Genomic DNA, 17,738 nt, shown 5'->3' with positions numbered 1-17,738 from the left:
GGGCAACCAAAATGATAAAGGGGATGGAACAGCTCCTCTATGAGGAAAGGCTGAAGAGGTTAGGGCTGTTCAGCTTGCAGAAGAGACAGCTGAGGGGGGGATATGATAGAGGTGTTTAAGATCATGAGAGGTCTTGAACGAGTAGATGTGACTCGGTTATTTACACTTTCGAATAATAGAAGGACTAGGGGGCATTCCATGAAGTTAGCAAGTAGCACATTTAAGACTATTCGGAGAAAATTCTTTTTCACTCAACGCACAATAAAGCTCTGGAATTTGTTGCCAGAGGATGTGGTTAGTGCAGTTAGTGTAGCTGGGTTCAAAAAAGGTTTGGATAAGTTCTTGGAGGAGAAATCCATTAATGGCTATTAATCAAGTTTACTTAGGGAATAGCCACTGCTATTAATTGCATCAGTAGCATGGGATCTTCTTAGTGTTTGGATAATTGCCAGGTTCTTGTGGCCTGGTTTGGCCTCTGTTATAAACAAGATGCTGGGCTTGATGGACCCTTGGTCTGACCCAGCATGGCAATTTCTTATGTTCTTATGTAAGTCTGTATTTCAGTAGAAGCTGCTTGTGGGATTTTCTTTGCATCCCGACAAATTTTCCTGGCAGTTGTGTCTGAAATCTCTATCTTGGTATTAATAACATCCATAATTTTCCACTTCTTGATCAGAATTTGAACAGTACTAATTGGCATTTTCAAATGTTTGGATATCTTTTTTTTTATCCTTTTCTGATTTATAAAGTTTAACCTCTTTTGCACGCAGATTCTTTGACAATTCTTTTGCTTGCTTTCCCCATGTTTCAGTAACCACCAAAATCAGTGCAACCCTGGACGAAATGCACAAGATTTCTCAAGAGCTAAGGAAACTCATTGATTATTTATACACAAAGACTAATTACAATCAAACAAGGCACAGGTGTGGATACCTACCCTTCATTGTCATTTCAACCTGTATGTGTCAACTTGAGTGTATATTTTCAGCCCACACATTCACAGGTTTGCAAATTTTGAAACTTACCATTTTATTATTTCTCTTATTACTATGGTTTGTTTAATGATTGTGCTATTCTGTGATGAACAATAGTTTAATTTGAAACATATGAAAAACAACAGACTTAATCTGATCAATGTTTTCTTACAGGCCGATTCAATATAAAGTGCGGGAGAGCCGGCGCTCCATGCTGAGCACCCGCTCTCCCGATGCGTGCCCAGGCACCTCTCCTGGGCGCGCGATTCTCTATTTAAATTAGGGCCCGCGCTAATAAGGAGGCGCTAGGGACAATAGCGTGCCCCTAGCACCTCCTTATTAGCGGAAGCAGCAGCTGTCAGTGGGTCCGACAACCGACGTGTAATTTTACTGGCGTCTGGTTTCGAACTCGCTGACCAGCAGACAAAATTTTTTTTTTTTAAGTTTTTTTTTTGGGACCTCAGACTTAATATCACTATGATATTAAGTCAGAGGTTGTACAGAAAAGCAGTTTTTTCTGCTTTTCTGTACACTTTCCTGGTGCTGTCTATGATTAACGCCTGCCTTTGGACAGGCATTAATTTTTGAGAGTAAAATGTGCGGCTTGGCCACATTTTACTTTCAGTATCCCGGGCAACTAACTAATAGGCTCATCAACATGCATTTGCATTGATGAACACTATTAGTTTTTGCAAGTTTGGCCGCATGTTTTCAAGGCGCTATTACCCCTTATACTGTAAGGGGTAATAGACGCAGGTCGAAAACGGGTGCTAAACGTACTGAATTGGCCTGTTAAAATGTTACACATCTTACAAATTCTGCCAGATGTATGTAAACTTATAAGCACAACTGCATACACTTTAAAAATATTTTCTTTATAATTTTTTTTTTAAAACCATATCTTTTTTTCCCATTTTTCATACTGATCTCAACATAGTTGTTGAGAATTTATATCAACTACTGGTTTTATAACATCTTACATACTTTGTATAGTTTTTGTCTTATTTTATGACCTTTTTTTTCTATTACATATATTTTATTATTTATTTATTTATTAACATTACTGTATAAGTAAAGCTCTACAAACTTGGAGAGAGAGCTCCTCCACTGTGATGCTGGATGACTTCACCCAGAAAGCATGGCTAAATCATTCTGCTATTTACGGAAAACACTGTTTATGGTAAGCAAACTTACTTTTTTGTCATTTTCTTTCTATTTTTCCCTTCTATTATTCACGGGGCACACTTCTATCCATTCTGGTCGCCCCTACATGCAAATCTTATCTGTCAAGCATGCCAAGATGCTAAGCAATATGGTATGAAAAAGTACTTTCAATTTTTACACTCAGCATTTTTGGGAGTGGCGACTCACTTGTTTAACAAAATTACTTTCCTTAATGAAAGGTAAAGCAAAGAGGTACATTGTCTAATTATTTTGTGCATTTTTAACATTTGTCTATCGTTATTGTATCTTCTTGCGGTTCAGTTTATTTTGCTGCCTGTCATTTCATAGTTATGCAATTGCTTTTGTCTTAGTGCCATCCTGTCCTAAATTAATGCCATTGTTTTTATAAAAATATGTAACTTAAAAATATATTATGCAATTGTTTTTACTTTAGTCCCGTCATGGATTTTCAATATAAGACAAGGTATAGAAGTATATATTTTTCCCTTTCCCTTCCAAATATGAACTTTTAGTTGGAACAATTTACTATATGCATTTTTATATTCTTCACAATAAACTTCCATAGAAGTTTCAAGTGCCACTAGTAGGAGCAAGTTGCTTACCAGCTGATAGTACTACTTTGTATGAATAAAAGGCAAAACAAGCACATGAATATTTGAGTGGTGGCCACATTTCTGATATGTTAAAGTACTTTTATCAGCTTTTACAGTTACATTTTATTATTTAGATTTTTTAATGTGTAATTTTAATTATTTTTAAGCAATTGATTTTTGAGTGGTGTCTATATGAATATGTTTAAGCATTATTCTTAGAGAATTTTATTTTTTAGTTCTTTCATATATGAATTAATGTATTTTTATTATACCTTATAGTGGAGATTATTTTAAAAAGGATTTTTTAAATAAAAAATAAGGATATTTTCAAAAGCTTTTGAAAATATAATGAAATTTCAAAGGAGTTAACGCGTAAAAATAGCAATTTAAAGAAGTTAATCTATGTGGATTGTTTAAGAAGAATGTAAGTGTTTGGATTTGGATAAATCTGGCTTTAAGAAGCTATGGGGAACTGAAACTTTGTTAGTTTCATTGTTGGATGACATCTTTAGAAGCCTTGATAGGAAGCATACAGTCATATTGGTCCAACTGGTTGTGGCTTTTTCCTTTGATACAGTGTCACATGTGATGCTATCAGCAAACTTACAGGGTCATTCATCAAACTGTGATAGGGCTCTAACGTAGGTTGAATCGCATATATCACAGCGATAGTGCACTATTGTGGATATATTGCATGATATACATGATATTTTGCATCTCCCCACCCAGATATCCTCCCCTATTACAATGACCTCCTTGGCATGCATGAATAATGCAAATGCATGCAAAGGTCATTTCTAGTCTATTCAATACACATATTTTATCGCGGCTGACTGAGACAATGGTCAGCCACGATAAAACACCACCACCTCCTTGGTAAGCGTTAGATGTGCAGCGGGAGGTCCGGGACCCTAATACTGGTCCCGAGGCTCCTGCGTACATTTAAAACTTCCAGGAAAACATCGACTGGTGGCCCCGGTTTGAAATGGGGGTCAGCACTGATCCCCGCTCAACCTCCATGTTTGGCCACGATTTTTATTCTTTGGGGTCAGCGGTCCTTTAAGACGATGGCGGTCCCATGAGATTGAGGCTGCCATTGCATTAAAGGACCACTCACCACGTTCTTTTGTGTCACGTGTTTGGCCGTTACATAAAAGAACGCATCGTTGAGCTGCAATGTGTTTTCGGGGGAGGGGCCCCACTATTGCGGCGAATTCCCCCCCCCCCCCCGATAGTGGGATCCAGACTGTGAAACATAGCAGTTTAATGAATCTAGGCCTTAAGGAGGATAAGGATCAGGGGAAATGTCTTAAAAAAAAAAAAAAAGAGGTGAACCATTTTAACAAATAGGAGACAAAAGGTTGTTTTTATAGGTCAGGAATCTGTGTGGTATGATATGCTGACTGGGGTGCCACAGGCTCTGTCCTTTCGGTGACACTTTTTAGTGGTTTTTAAAAAAAAACATTTTTATAACTACTGGGAGTATTGATGAGCGAATTAGGGCTAGTATGTAGAATATATGCAGACAAGTAAAATTTTTTATTTCTTGTGAGAAAATTGGAATTTTCCCAGAATATAAATATTTAGAATGCTGCAAAGTCATAATTTTCCCGGAATCAACTATGTCTGAATGAAGATAAAATGACTATCTTATGGGTAGAACAATTGGAATTCCCTATAACAATATTAGGATCTGGACACCAGCTAGGCATTCATGTGTTAGATGAAGTAAAAAATAAAACTGTGATAATGGAAGGGAAATTAACATTTAAGAAGTGAAGAATGTGTTGAAAGTGGCATTTTTTTAACTTACACAGAATGAGGCTATTATGGAATTATTTATTTCCCATGGAGTTTCATTTAGTAGTGTAAGCATTAGTCTTGAGCATGGTTGATTATTGCAATGTGTTGTATATAGGATTGCCTAGGTATCTTTTAAAAGTTCTCTAGTGCAAAATGCAGCAGTTAGGATGATTTTTAAACTCCAATGGGGTATTCAGGTAAAGCCTTACATAAAAGATTTACATTGGCTCTCAGTTACACAAAGTGCTGAGTTTAAATTATTAACTTTAGTACACACAGCAATGTATAAGGAAGATCACTGCTTATTGGGGAGGATAGAAGAGTACATACTGGGGCATTCTTTACATTCCCAAACTCAAAGGTTGTGTGTTCCATCAAGCAAAGAATTTAAGTTGCAAAAGACCAAACTGAATGTATTTCTAATTATAGGGCCAGCTAAATGAAATAAAATGCCTGTGGAGTTAAGACTTGAAAGGTATCCAAAAATATTTCGGAAGAAATTAAAGGCTTACTTGTTTAGACAAGCTTATGGCGACTGATTGGATGAGAAAGTGCAGTGGAAGGGTATTGTTTAATTTTGAAGGAATGTTTTGTTTATTTTAATGTGATGTTAGTTACGTAATGTTTTAATTATCTTATGTATGTATGAGTGTTATCCGTATTGAACATTATTATTATTTATAGCTTTTATATACCGACATTCAATGAATATCACATCGGTTCACATACAACATGTTAGGATTTGCGTATTATAAGATTTTTCAAATAAATAAATGTGCGTAATATTGGGTTTTATACTTGTAAATCCTTTTGACAATTACCTCCAATATCTTTTACCTATCATAACAAATTTTCCTGTTTTAGATTTTATTTTATTCTTCTTCCCTATTGACCAGAAGTACAAGTTGTTTTTTTGCCATAGATCTCTGTCTTGTGTTAGCAGTCTTCATGTTATAGATATGTGGTTATTCAGTGTTCCCCACAGTTTTGAAATTCATCTATTTCCTCTTTTTTTATTCTATTCATGCTCTTTTTAATTGTGAATGAGTTGGATTAATCTTTACACCAGACATAGGCATATGTGCTGAAACATGGTGAAGATGGTTTATATTTAATGTTCATTTCTACTGATGTGTATTTACAATTGTTTTTAATTTGTATTGATGTGTGTATCTTTTGGGTTTGATGATTGCTCCTATATCGCTTCTTTGATTGTGGTGGGATTGCCTCTCTTAGATTTACTTCAACACACACACGTGCAAAGCCCACTCATCCTTAGAAGTTTTCAGATTTATTTACATACACACCAGAATCTAAATTACTTGTGAAAACTTTTAGGAGGTAATTTAACCTAGCGCATAAGTTGCACCAATTTTCAAAGTGGACTTACGTGCATAAGTCTGCATTGATAATATTGCACCAAATCTATTTGCACGTTATACTTGATAAATAGTCTGCACAAATTTTTTGTGAATGTCCACATCCCTCCATTCCATCTGGGGAAACTTATGCGCACCATAACATATGTGCTAAGAATACCCGCATAACATTCAGGCAATATTGTAAAATGGCATAAAACACTATTTTACTCACAGAAGTCCCTTTCAAAATTATCCTCTTTAAGAACCAACAATTTGTTGTACTGCATAAGCTTTCGAGTCCTTACAGGTCCTATCTTCAGATGTGGACCATCAGGGCAAGTGAAATAAGCCAGTGATCTCAGCTCAGCTTCAGGGGCTATAGCACAAATGTTCACATCACAACTCCAGTCAAGACTCCTATGATTCTGGGAATTCTACTGCACACCTGATCACAGACTTGTGATAGGACATGACAGAGAGAAGACTCCAGTTTTCAACAGGACCAAAATGGCTACTAGAAGTGCAATGTTATATGCATTGTTAGCCTCCTTCCAGTCACTTTAACATACATTGATCCTGGATACTTGCCTTTAACATATACATTCACCTTTCTCAAAAAGTCCCTTGTGCTTTTAGCAAACTAACATTTCATTTCAAGATATTTTCTTCTGAAGGATTATGGTCAGGGCTGGATTTAAGTTTTGGTGCTCATAGGCAGAACTGGAGGATGAGGGCAGGGGTTCTCCATTACAGTTCAGAGAACAGTGAGTTTACCCCTGGAGACTGGAAAGCAGAGGACAAGTTGTTGGATCACAGTGCTATGGTGGTGCCTTTTTCAAGTGAAAGCATTGCATGGCCTTAAAGCAAGAAGGTTCCTTTTCGGCCTAGATATTTGGTACCTTAGGCAGTTGCCTACGCCTAAATCTGGGCCTTATATATCATATTTTAATTCTATACACCAACAGAGTACATATCAACCTGGTCAGCAGTTTCAGTAACATGCCAGCAGTTAAGTTTACAACTAATATCAATTATGGAGGATGGAGCTATTAAACAGTAGAGATGTGCATTCATTTTAGACAAATTAGATAATTTCAACAAAATTGTCTAATTTGTACTGTTTTGGGAGCACCCCGAAACAAACAATAATTTGCTGAAATTTGGCGAACTATGAAAATGTTAGCGCACACTAGTGAAATACGAATAAAACCCCAAAACGTGGAAAAAAACAAAGTTAACTGAGGGAAAAATGAAGTACGAACCAATATGATATATAAAAATGATACACATCTCTATTAAACAGAATTCTTATGTTTTGTAAATAAAAAAAACAAAACCAACTTATGTCAAGTTGTTCTTCCTTAACTAATAAAGACCTCTGCGTCACACTTTTGAAATTAGAGATGATGTAGCACACTCTACCCCAAACCGTGTTTAAAGATAAGTTACCTTCATCCACTGCTTGTATTTGTGGTACGAAAATATTACAGAGATTCCAATTCGTCCCAGTAAATTTTTGTCTACTCCATTATGATTTGGATCTTGGCCAACTAATAAAAAACAAAAAGGCAGAATATTAATAAGCTATATATTTTAATTTCCAAATGCTGGGGAAAGGAGTGTGTGAGAAAATAAAATAGAGGGCTAAAAAAATTGGCTAGGGCAAGGATTCTGGAAAGAGCCAGAAAAAAGAAGACTTTTTCTTTAGCACAAGACAATACATTCAACAGTCCTGGTAGATGGAGGGAATTCACATGGCAGCTGCAGCATGCAAACTTCAATGCTTAAGGAGTGAAAAGCTTTTGCTTTCTCAGAGACCTGTGGAAGATTCTATTTGGCACCGAGCACAGCCACATGAGCGACACAGGTGAACTGCTCGTCCTTACAGAAATATATCGACTAAATGATGGCTAAAGGGACAAAGAGGTGGAGTAAATCTTGATAGTCCTTTATAGCAAAGACAAATATCTAGCAATTGCTCAAAGCCATTATACAAATAACAATAAAAACAAAATGTTTCTTACAAAAAACAAAATCATGTCTTGCACATGCGTTTTCATTTGGGTTTCTTAATCACATATGGAAAATTCTAATAGCAGATTCTGTTGACATTTGAATACTAGCTCAAATAAAACAGAAATTTGAGTTGAGATATGATTTTGTGCTTTTTTTTTATAAACATTTTATTTTGATTATGTGTATGATGATTTTAGCAATTGCTAAATATTTGACTTAGCTATAATTATGAGTATATTGTATATTTAGTAAAAATGTAATTAAACATATTTGAATAAAAACAATATTAAGACTGAAATATTAGTACTCCATTTTGTAGTTTTACTGTATGTATACAGGAACACTTGAAATTGGAGATTGTGCTTCTTTTGCATTTCTACTATATATATATATATTTTTTTTTTAAATTTATTTAAACTAACAGTACTCATGTTTGAAATAAGCCATTTCACAATGTAGAAATGTCATATACTGCTTTGTTTCACTTGCAAACTGTAGGGGAGGAAATGACAAAATTCACTTGTGTACCAACACTGGCTAACTTATTCAAGGGATGAGACTATATATTTGCCTCCAGGTTTTTCTGATAGATTCATAGATGGGTTGAAATAACAGGAAGAAAAGATGAGGGGATCATGAAGGCACTACTACATTTAGGCTTGGCATCTCTGAACCTCACACTAATCGACACTGCAGGTAAGCACAGCAGAAATAATTTGATGGTGGTTTCTAGATTGCAACGGCCCAGTCTACTGTGCAGCGTAGCGGTTCAGCATGAATCATTTTTTGAATTCATGAAGATATCATGCAATAAGTCCTTTTGACTAATTAAAAAAAAATTAAAATTCATAAAATATTGGTTGGTTTTGAACCCATGATTAAAATAACTAGGCAAGCTCAAATCTAGCCTGCCGGATTCTGAGGTCTTTTCCTCCTTTTTCATAAAAAGTGTATTTCAGCAAGAAGTAAATGAGTTAATTTTTAGAGATTTCTGTTGGAAGCCCCCCACCCCTTTTTTTATTGTGGATTTCTGGATTGCAACAGCCCAGTCTACTGTGCTGGCAATTTTCATCTCATGGCTTAATACTAGCGGTGTGCACAGAAAATAATTCCTGGTTTGTTTTCTTGTTTTGTACAAATCGGCAGCTCATTTGTTTCATTTGTGTTATTCATTTCCATTAAAATCTATAAAGGAGAAAGGCATCCTATTTTTGACTAATGATGAAATTACTTACCTGATAATTTGTTTTCCTTAGTGTAGACAGATGGACTTAGGACCAGTGGGTTAATGCTCCCCTGCCAGCAGATGAAGACAGAGCAAGATGACATCACAGTATATATAACCCTGCCGTGACCCCAGCCTGCCAGTATTCTCTTCAAAAGCAACTGTGAACAGACTAGCAAAAAACTTGATTAAAAACATGATTAAAAACAGATAACCAGAATGTACTCAACCAACCATAAACACTGTACACATAAGATTCTAGGTAACCCAAGCCAGGGATTGGATGAATGCTTACCTGTAATTCCTTGGGATCCAGAGCCCCACAGGAGGACAACTGACACACTCATGCGGCAGCCGAGGGTGGGAAACTGAGTCCATATGTCTACACTAAGGAAAATAAAATTATCAAGTAATTTCTCCATTTCCTAGCGTGTAGACAGATGGACTCAGGACCAGTGGGATGTACCAAAGCTACTCCCCAACAGGGTGGGAGGCTGCCCGTGGTCCAGTCAATACTGCACGTGCAAAGGCTGCATCCTCCAGGGCTTGCACATCCGGATGATAAAATCTGGAAAAAGTGTGTAAGGACCACCACATCACAGCTTGGCAGATATCAAAGGGAGACAACAGATTAACCTCCACCCATGACACTGCCTGAGCCCTAGTGGAATAAGGCCTAACCTGCGTATGTAACTGCTTTCCAGTATCCATATACACAGCCATGAACACCTCCTTAATCCAACAAGCTATGGTAGCCCGCAAAGCCGGAGTGCCCTGCTTACTCCTGCCATGGAGAACAAACAGGCGATCAGTCTTTCAAAAAGACTCAGAGACCTCCAGATACCGCACAAGACGCTTAACATCCAAAGAGCGCAAAAGGTGAAACTCCTCCGCATCCCTGACCTTATCCAGGGCTGGCAAGGAGATGGACTGATTCAAATGAAAGTTCGAGACTATCTTCTGCAAGGAGGATGGAACAGTACACAGCTGTAACGCTCCCGGAGTCACGTAAATGAACTGCTCCCCCGGCAAAGAAAAGGCCTGCATCTCAGAAATCCGACACACAGAACATACAGCCACCAGGAACACAATCTTCAAAGTCAACAACCGTAAGGAAAGGTTACGCAATGGTCAGAATGTAGGGCCCACCAAAAGGTACAGCACCAAATTAAGACTCCACAATGGAACTGGTAACCTCAAGGGAGGCCCTAAGGTGCTTTACTCCCTTCAAAAAACAGGCCATATCAGGATGAGACAACAAGGAAACACCATTCACCAGGCCTCTGAAACAGGCAAGAGAAGTAACCTGCACCTTCAAGGAATTAAGAACCAAGCCTTTATTCAATCCATCATGCAAGAAATCCAGAATGAGAGGGATCTTAACAGAACAAGAAAGAACACCCCGATCCTCACACCAGGCCTCAAAAACTCTCCAAACACCTACATAAACCAAGGAAGTAGAGAACCTGCGAGCGCGAAGTAAAGTGGCAATCACCACAGAGGAATAACCACGCTTTAACAGTCGAGCCCTCTCAAGGGCCAAACCGTAGGACAGAATAGAGTCGGATCCTAGTGAAGAACCGGTCCCTGCTGAAGCAGATCCATGTGCGGAAGACAAAAGGGGGGCTCTACCAGGAGTTTTCGCACATCTGCATACCATGGTTGCCTGGGCCTGTCCAGAAAGGGCCATGGAGGAAAGGAATAAAGCAATCTGTCTTCCGGCCAGACCTGTATGAGAGTCTCTATTCCCAGGGACCACAGATCTCTCCTTCGCATTTTGAGAAGTCGCCAGCAGGTCTAGGAACAGAAGACCCCAGTGATCCACAATCAGCTGAAATGCCTCGGTTGACAATACCCACTCTCCTGGGTCTAGACTCTCCCTGCTGAGAAAGTCCACTCTTACAGTGTCTTCTCCTGCAATGTGAGAGGCTGAAATCATCTGCAGATGACCTTCCGCCCATTCCATTAGCTTATCTATTTCCAGCAACACTTGCTGGCTCTTGGCTCCTCCCTGGAGATTGATATAGGCCACTTCGTCGCGATGTCCAACATCACGCGAACTGCCTGATTCTGCAGCCTGCGGCTGAACGGCAAGCATGCCAGCCGTACCGTCCATGCCTCCAGGCGATTGATGTTCCAGCAGGACTCTTCAGCATTCCAGTGCCCCTGGGCAGTAAACTCCAGTGAGCCCCCCAACTGTGGAGATTTGCATCTGTTATGAGTACCAATCAGGCCAGAGAGACAAAGGAACTTCCTTTCTCAGATGATCCTCCCGCAACCACCACTGGAGGGGGGAGCTGATTTCCATCAGCAAGTGGAGCCAAACCGCATAATCCTGGGACTGCAGGTTCCAACGAGATAGCAGAGAGCGCTGAAGAGGACATATATGCGCCTTTGCCCATGGCACCATTTCCAGGGTAGCTGTCATCAAGCGGAGTACCTGTAGGTTGGACCACACCATCGGGCGTATGGTGTTCATCAACTGATGCACTCAATACATCAATCTCTGGATCCGAACTTCCGGTAAGAAAACTGTCCTGTACCATGTCAAACCGGACCCCTAGATACTCAAACAACTGGGATGGTTGAAGATTGCTCTTGGTCAGGTTCACCACCCAACTGAGCTCCTGCAAAACGGAGATCACCTTGTATGTCACCAGGTGGCTCTCTTCCTGAGACTTGACTCTAATTAGCCAGTCGTCCAAATACGGACACACCAGTATTCCTTCCTTTCGCAAGGCCGCTGCTACTACCACCAAAACCTTGGTAAATGTTCTAGGAGCAGTGGCTAGACCAAAAGGCAGCACTCAAAACTGATAATAGCGCCCCAACACCACAAAGTGTAGAAACAATTGGTGTTCCAATCGGATGGGAATATGAAGGTAAGCTTCTGACAGATCCAAGGAGGTCAGAAATTCCCCCAACTGCATCGCCAATATTACAGAGCAAGTGACTGTTGACACTCGAGATCCAGGATAGGACAAAAAGAGCCCTCCTTCTTGGGCACAGCAAAATAAATCCTCTGGCCGATATACGGTCCAAATCACAGCCTGTGTCTGCTAAAAAGGCAGCAGCAAGCTCCATAACTACTCTGAAATTCCCTCCAGACTCAACCTTCTGAGAGAGAAGCAGATAAGATCTTGCTACTAGGGCACAACAGGAGGCAATCTAAATTCATCGGTACTGCCTCAAAGGCTTACTTAAGAATAGCCTCAATCCTTCTATCATTTACACTCTTCAAGGCCATTCGTCCCTCTGCAGGGATAGTCTTCTGCTTAGACACGGCACATACCACAGCATCCACTTTGGGAAAATGCAAACATTCACTCACAGTCGGATCCAGGGTGTACAGGCTTTCCAATGTCCGACCCCCTTTAAAATTTGCCTCTGGGCATCCTATTCCAGATCAATCAATTCCTGGATGGCATCCATCACAGGAAAAAACAAGAGGCTTTACATAAGGAAACCAAAATGGGATTCTTCCTCAGCTCTGACATAACATCCGAACCAGGAACATCCAGCTGTTTAAAGGTCTGGGAAATCAGGGCTGGCAGTTCATCTCTATGAAAGAACCACAATATGGTTCGATACAGTTCCAGCCCTGGGGGAATTTCCCCATCTTCCAGGGAATCAGGATCAACATCATCAGTGCCATCTCGCAGGGAGCCGAGGCAAGCCCCGGTGCTTAAGCATAGTACTGGAAGAGGGAGGAGCCGCAGGCCAAGGGTCTGACCAGACAGAAATGGGGGAAGCGGAGGCCTGCACCTGAAGAAAGGCTTGTAAGCCTTGAAAAAATTCCACCCAAGAAAAAGCAACCAGGTCCAGACAAAGCCCAGAAGGAACTGGAGCTGGTCCCACAGAACTGCCCTCACCAGCAGAGGAGCCAGTCAAGGGAGAACCAAGATCTGGGGTCCCTCCAATCAAGGCCATGACCAAGCCATCATCAGAATGGGAAGAGCCAAACTTAGCAAAATCCAAGGAAGACAACTCTCCCTAAGATTCTGAGCAGTGCTGACACAGGTTAGAAGCCAGGGCAGGCTGAGAAGCCCTAATATGACAGGCAACACAAATAGGAAGACGCTTCGGCTTCTTGCTTACTGGCGCCATTGCTGTGGTAAACGTGCGTCAGAACAGCTCGCACTCAAAAATGAAATGCGTCCAAAAAATAAGTGCTTAGAAGAAAGCGTGGCAAGGCACACGTACAATCTGTGCACCATGTTAGGCGCGTAAAAGTGTGTGCGCGTAAAAAGCATGCCCAAAAACCGAGCACACAACACGCGAGCAGAGCCGAAACACTGCGCACACAGACAGCCTACAGAGGGCATCAGAGCACGCACAAGAACATGCGAAAATGGCCACCGTGGCCTACCACACGGCCAGGGGCGGATTGGCCTATCAGGCTTCCCCCGGTGGGCTGGTCGCCCCCATCATGTGATTTTTTTTTTTTTTAAACTTACCGGCCAAAGACAAGAAGAGGGTCTGCTGGCGCTGTGGCCCAAGAGAAACCTGCGGGCAGGGCCTGTGGAAGCACTAGGCCTGGGCCTGGGGCGCCGCGAGCAGTGGTGTCCCGAGGGGAGCCAATGCCCCCGGTGTAGGGAGGCTCAAGCGGTGCTGCGACAGGCAGATCGGCAGGGCCGTGGTGAGGCTCACGTCACCACGGCCCGAAGAAAAAGATCGCATTTAAACGCGCTGATGCTCCTCCTCCTTCTTGCCTGTGCAGCCCCGGAAGTAAAAGTTGCCAGAGCCGCGTGGGCAGGAAGGAGGAGGAGCATCAGCGCGTGCAGAAGAGGAACAGCGCTTACGGGCTGCCGCGGCCCGAGAAGATCAGGGCCACTGCAGAGCCCGTCCTGTGGCGACCCGCGAAGAGGAGGCCCAGAGGTGAGAGAGAGGCTGAGGGTCTGTCGAGGGTGTGTGTGTGTGCCTGTATGAGATGAGTTGAGAGATTGTGTGTGAGAGTGAGGACCTGAATGTTTGCGGAGACAGCATGTGAGAGCCTGTGTGTGTGAGAGAGACAGCATGTGACAGGGAGAGCCTGTGCTTGAGCAAGACAGCATATGGGAGTGAGAGAGAGCCTGTGTGTGTGAGAGTCAGACAGCATGTGCCAGTGAGAGACTGTGTGTATGAATGATTTCATATGAGAGCGCATGTGACAGTGAGGGCCTGTGTGTGTGTGAGAGAGAGAAATGCATGTGAGAATGAGAACCTGACTGTGTGTTTGAGGGAAGAAGATGGAGAGAAAAGAAACAGAAAAAGAGACAATATAAAAGGAATTGGCAAAAAAATAAGAAAGGGAAGGTGGAAAAAAAAAGCCTGTGACCAACCAATTAGAAAACTAAGATCAGACAGCAAAGGTTAAAAGAATAGTACTTTCTCTATGTGGATCTCACAATGTATGAGATCAGCATGGAGAAAGTGGAAGCCCACGGGGCCTGCACAGAGGCGGCAGCAGAATGGGCTTCAGTGTCAGTAGCAGTAATCGGCACCTCCCCAATAGCCATGTGGCAGCAGTGACGGTGGCAGCAGAGGAATGAGAGAGGTTCCGAGGTTGCTGGCAAAAGAGAGGGGGGGTCTGCCTTTAGTGTGTGCATGTGTATGAATGGGACTCTGCCCAGGGGTGTATGTGTGTGAATGCATGGGTGCCTGCCTGGGGGTCAGTGTGTGTGAGAAAATCCAAGAGAGTAAGAGTTTGTGTGTGTGTGTGGGGGGGGGGGGGGGTGGAGGGGGAGAGAGTGTCTTAGAGCCTGAGAGTGTGTCAGTGTCAGTGAGAGCGAGAGGTTATGGTGGATATAAGAGCATGAATGTGTATGTATGTGACAGTGTATGTGTGAGAGAGAATGGACATGTGAGTATGTGTGAGGGAGAGAGGATAACCTCCTAATCCTCGACAATATCAGGGTAACTGGAAATCAAGAGCTCCCACAGAAGGGGATAGCAAGGGCTTTTTAAAATCCTTATTAGTTTTAATTGAAGATTTAGCCAATGAAATTCAGCAACAAAAAAGTCACTTAGCAGGTAAGGTAAAGAATTATTTGTTTTTGCTTTATTAATAAATACAGTACATATATTAAATTTATAACTTTTTGCTATTAATTAGAGCTACAAATATCACAAAATTATGGATTTTTCTAGAAGTGACACACCACCCGAGTTATGCTCAGTTTTTTTATGAATTTTGACACACTGAGCTCAAAAGGTTGGCCATCACTGGTATATAACATTAACACATGTATGTAGATATATGCTAATTGGCTCTTGCCCTACCATAAGTCCACAATAGCCCTCTTGTCCTACCACACCCATAACTCTGCCCCTCCCAAAGGTCCTCATTCCCCACCCTTTAAAAGTCCCTCAAATGCCCAACCTCCATACCTTCACCTAACACCCCCATCCCACTCCATATATGCCATCACAAACCCCCCAAACTACCCACCACATCCCTACTGCCATCCAAAATTTCCTCTTGCCCCCTAACACTCCTCACCCTCATCCCCAACCCCCACTGACCTTCCTAATTCCCCCAATTTACCTGTCCCTTGGGGATAGGAAGTCAAATATACCTGGCCTGCAGCTCCCTCCAGGCCTGCCTCATATGCCTATTTTGTCATCCTGACTCCTTGGATGGGGAAGGGCTGATCTTCATTACTCACCATCAGGGACACCAGAGTATGTATGTCCCTGGTGGTGAAGTTCAGCTGCCTTGCTGGGTGGGAGGCCATCTTGGAATGAGCCCACCCTTGAAGAATTAGAAGTTTGCACAGGTATGGAAAAATATGCGCATACATTCACGATTTAGCGAAAATGTGTGTGTGTATGAGTTCACTTATGTGCAAACATTTGTGCAAATAATCCATACATGTGCATTTATGTTATATAATAAATGTGCATATCTTATAGTCTGCATAGCTATATGTGCACATATGGAACTGTGTGCTGTTTTTTTAACGTTATCTTCAGTGCTCTTAGTTTCACTTTCAGCTAAAAAAAATGATGAAGCTGCTAACTGGGGTACAATGGTTGAAAAAAAGCTGAAACATGATTGGTCCTGCTCCTTTCCTTGTCTCATCCCCAACTGGCTCCAATCCGTCTGCCTTTGCTTCCCCCATAGACTTTAATGTGACCAAACTGAATGAGCCAAAAAGATTCCGAATTTTTCCAGGACCAAGCCTATTTGGATCAGATTTGCCAAACAGAACATTGGCTCATTTGTTGCATTTTTAATTTTCAGATCATCTGAATACACATTCCTAACTTCTACTACTACTTCTAGGAAAAAAGCATAAAATACAGCAGTTATATTAGTGTAGCTTAAAAAATATGTTCTTGTTGGGCGTTCATTGGCTCTCTCCAGAGAATTCTCTTTTGAAATAGAAATTATACATATGACCTTGATTTTACCTGTTTCAGCAAATTCACAGAAAGGTACCACTGATCTCTCATCCTTGGAATCTTTCGTTAATGCATCAGCAACACAAGTTGAAAACCTCTTGAGATCCGTTAAGTTTTCACAACCCATTCTTATATTAATGTACAAAGTCCCCAGTTTGATCCAATCTGCTCTTTCCTTACAATGCTGTAAAGTCAAACAATTCTTAATTAGGTCAGTAATGATAATTTAAATTTATTTTTTATTGAATAGAAAATCTTAAACATGACACTCCACAATCTGTAACGTTACACCCGAGAACAACTGTATGTATTAACACTTCCATGAATACAACTAAATCCATCATAAACCGATGATATCCATATTTCCAGTTTAGATTCCTAATTATCCCAGAGTATCTTCCCAGAATCTGAAAACTGATGACGCCTCCAATCATATGGAGGAAATGGCAGACCTAAGGTGTTTAGGCAGGCTTTGAACTGGGGTCTGCTGGACCAGAGACAGGTGGTCCTGTGCTTATATAGACTGACTGCTTAGAGCCACAAACTGGCTCTTATTCACCAACTCCTCCTAAAGCTTAAATTACTTAAGGAACTAAACGACATCCATCACAAACAACTTTTCTTTGACAAGCAGTTTTATAGGGCTGGAAGATGGTATATGTAACTGCTACTCAAGTAAAAAAAGGGCCATCATGCAGCCTCAAGAAAAAAAAAAAAAGACACACACTGGAAGAGAACATTCAGAGCTTCAGCTCAAAATGCAGACCTCCGATTCCAGCAGATACCTCCCGGTCAACTGGGTGATGCTGCATTCGCAGAAAAAGAATGATATATAAAAGCATCCCAGATAGCAAGGTATATTGTTAGAGCTATGGAGGTAAAGCATGACCTTAAAAAAGGCCTTAACCTGAGGAACCATGAAGGCAGCAGTATTAGTTACTGGAATATCACTTTTGCATGCCAACAGGTAAAGGATAACATTTAGGAGACTCTCCTCTCAATCAAGCAAGCCTTCCATATCAAAATGCCAAGGGATGGTTTTGAATCAATATATGGAATTCATACTGAAGCCTCCTACACCAAAAAGAAAGGGACACGAATCCTCACCTCCAGAGAAGACTGCCAATAAAAGAACAGTTTCCCCTTGTAAGATGGACAGATAGATAACACTGGCATTTTCACCCTTGGTAGACAG

General features: G+C 41.1%; 1 protein-coding gene across 3 annotated transcripts in view; it reads right to left on the bottom strand.

Moving 5' to 3' along the window:
- The window catches only part of TOPAZ1 (testis and ovary specific PAZ domain containing 1), a 379,149-nt gene that overhangs the window by 95,322 nt on the left and 266,089 nt on the right, over nucleotides 1-17,738 (bottom strand). For all 3 annotated transcript variants that reach the window (XM_029589384.1, XM_029589385.1, XM_029589387.1), the window contains 2 exons: nucleotides 16,553-16,727; nucleotides 7,366-7,466 (listed from right to left, as the gene is read on the bottom strand). In XM_029589384.1, the coding sequence (XP_029445244.1) occupies nucleotides 7,366-7,466; nucleotides 16,553-16,727 (276 nt within the window). The remainder of the gene's footprint in view (nucleotides 1-7,365; nucleotides 7,467-16,552; nucleotides 16,728-17,738) is intronic.

The sequence above is a fragment of the Rhinatrema bivittatum genome, chromosome 2, assembly GCF_901001135.1.
Source record: "Rhinatrema bivittatum chromosome 2, aRhiBiv1.1, whole genome shotgun sequence".
Lineage (NCBI taxonomy): Eukaryota > Metazoa > Chordata > Amphibia > Gymnophiona > Rhinatrematidae > Rhinatrema > Rhinatrema bivittatum.
The sequence above is the reverse complement of the archived record's forward strand: the minus strand, read 5'-3'. Positions and strand labels throughout refer to the sequence as shown.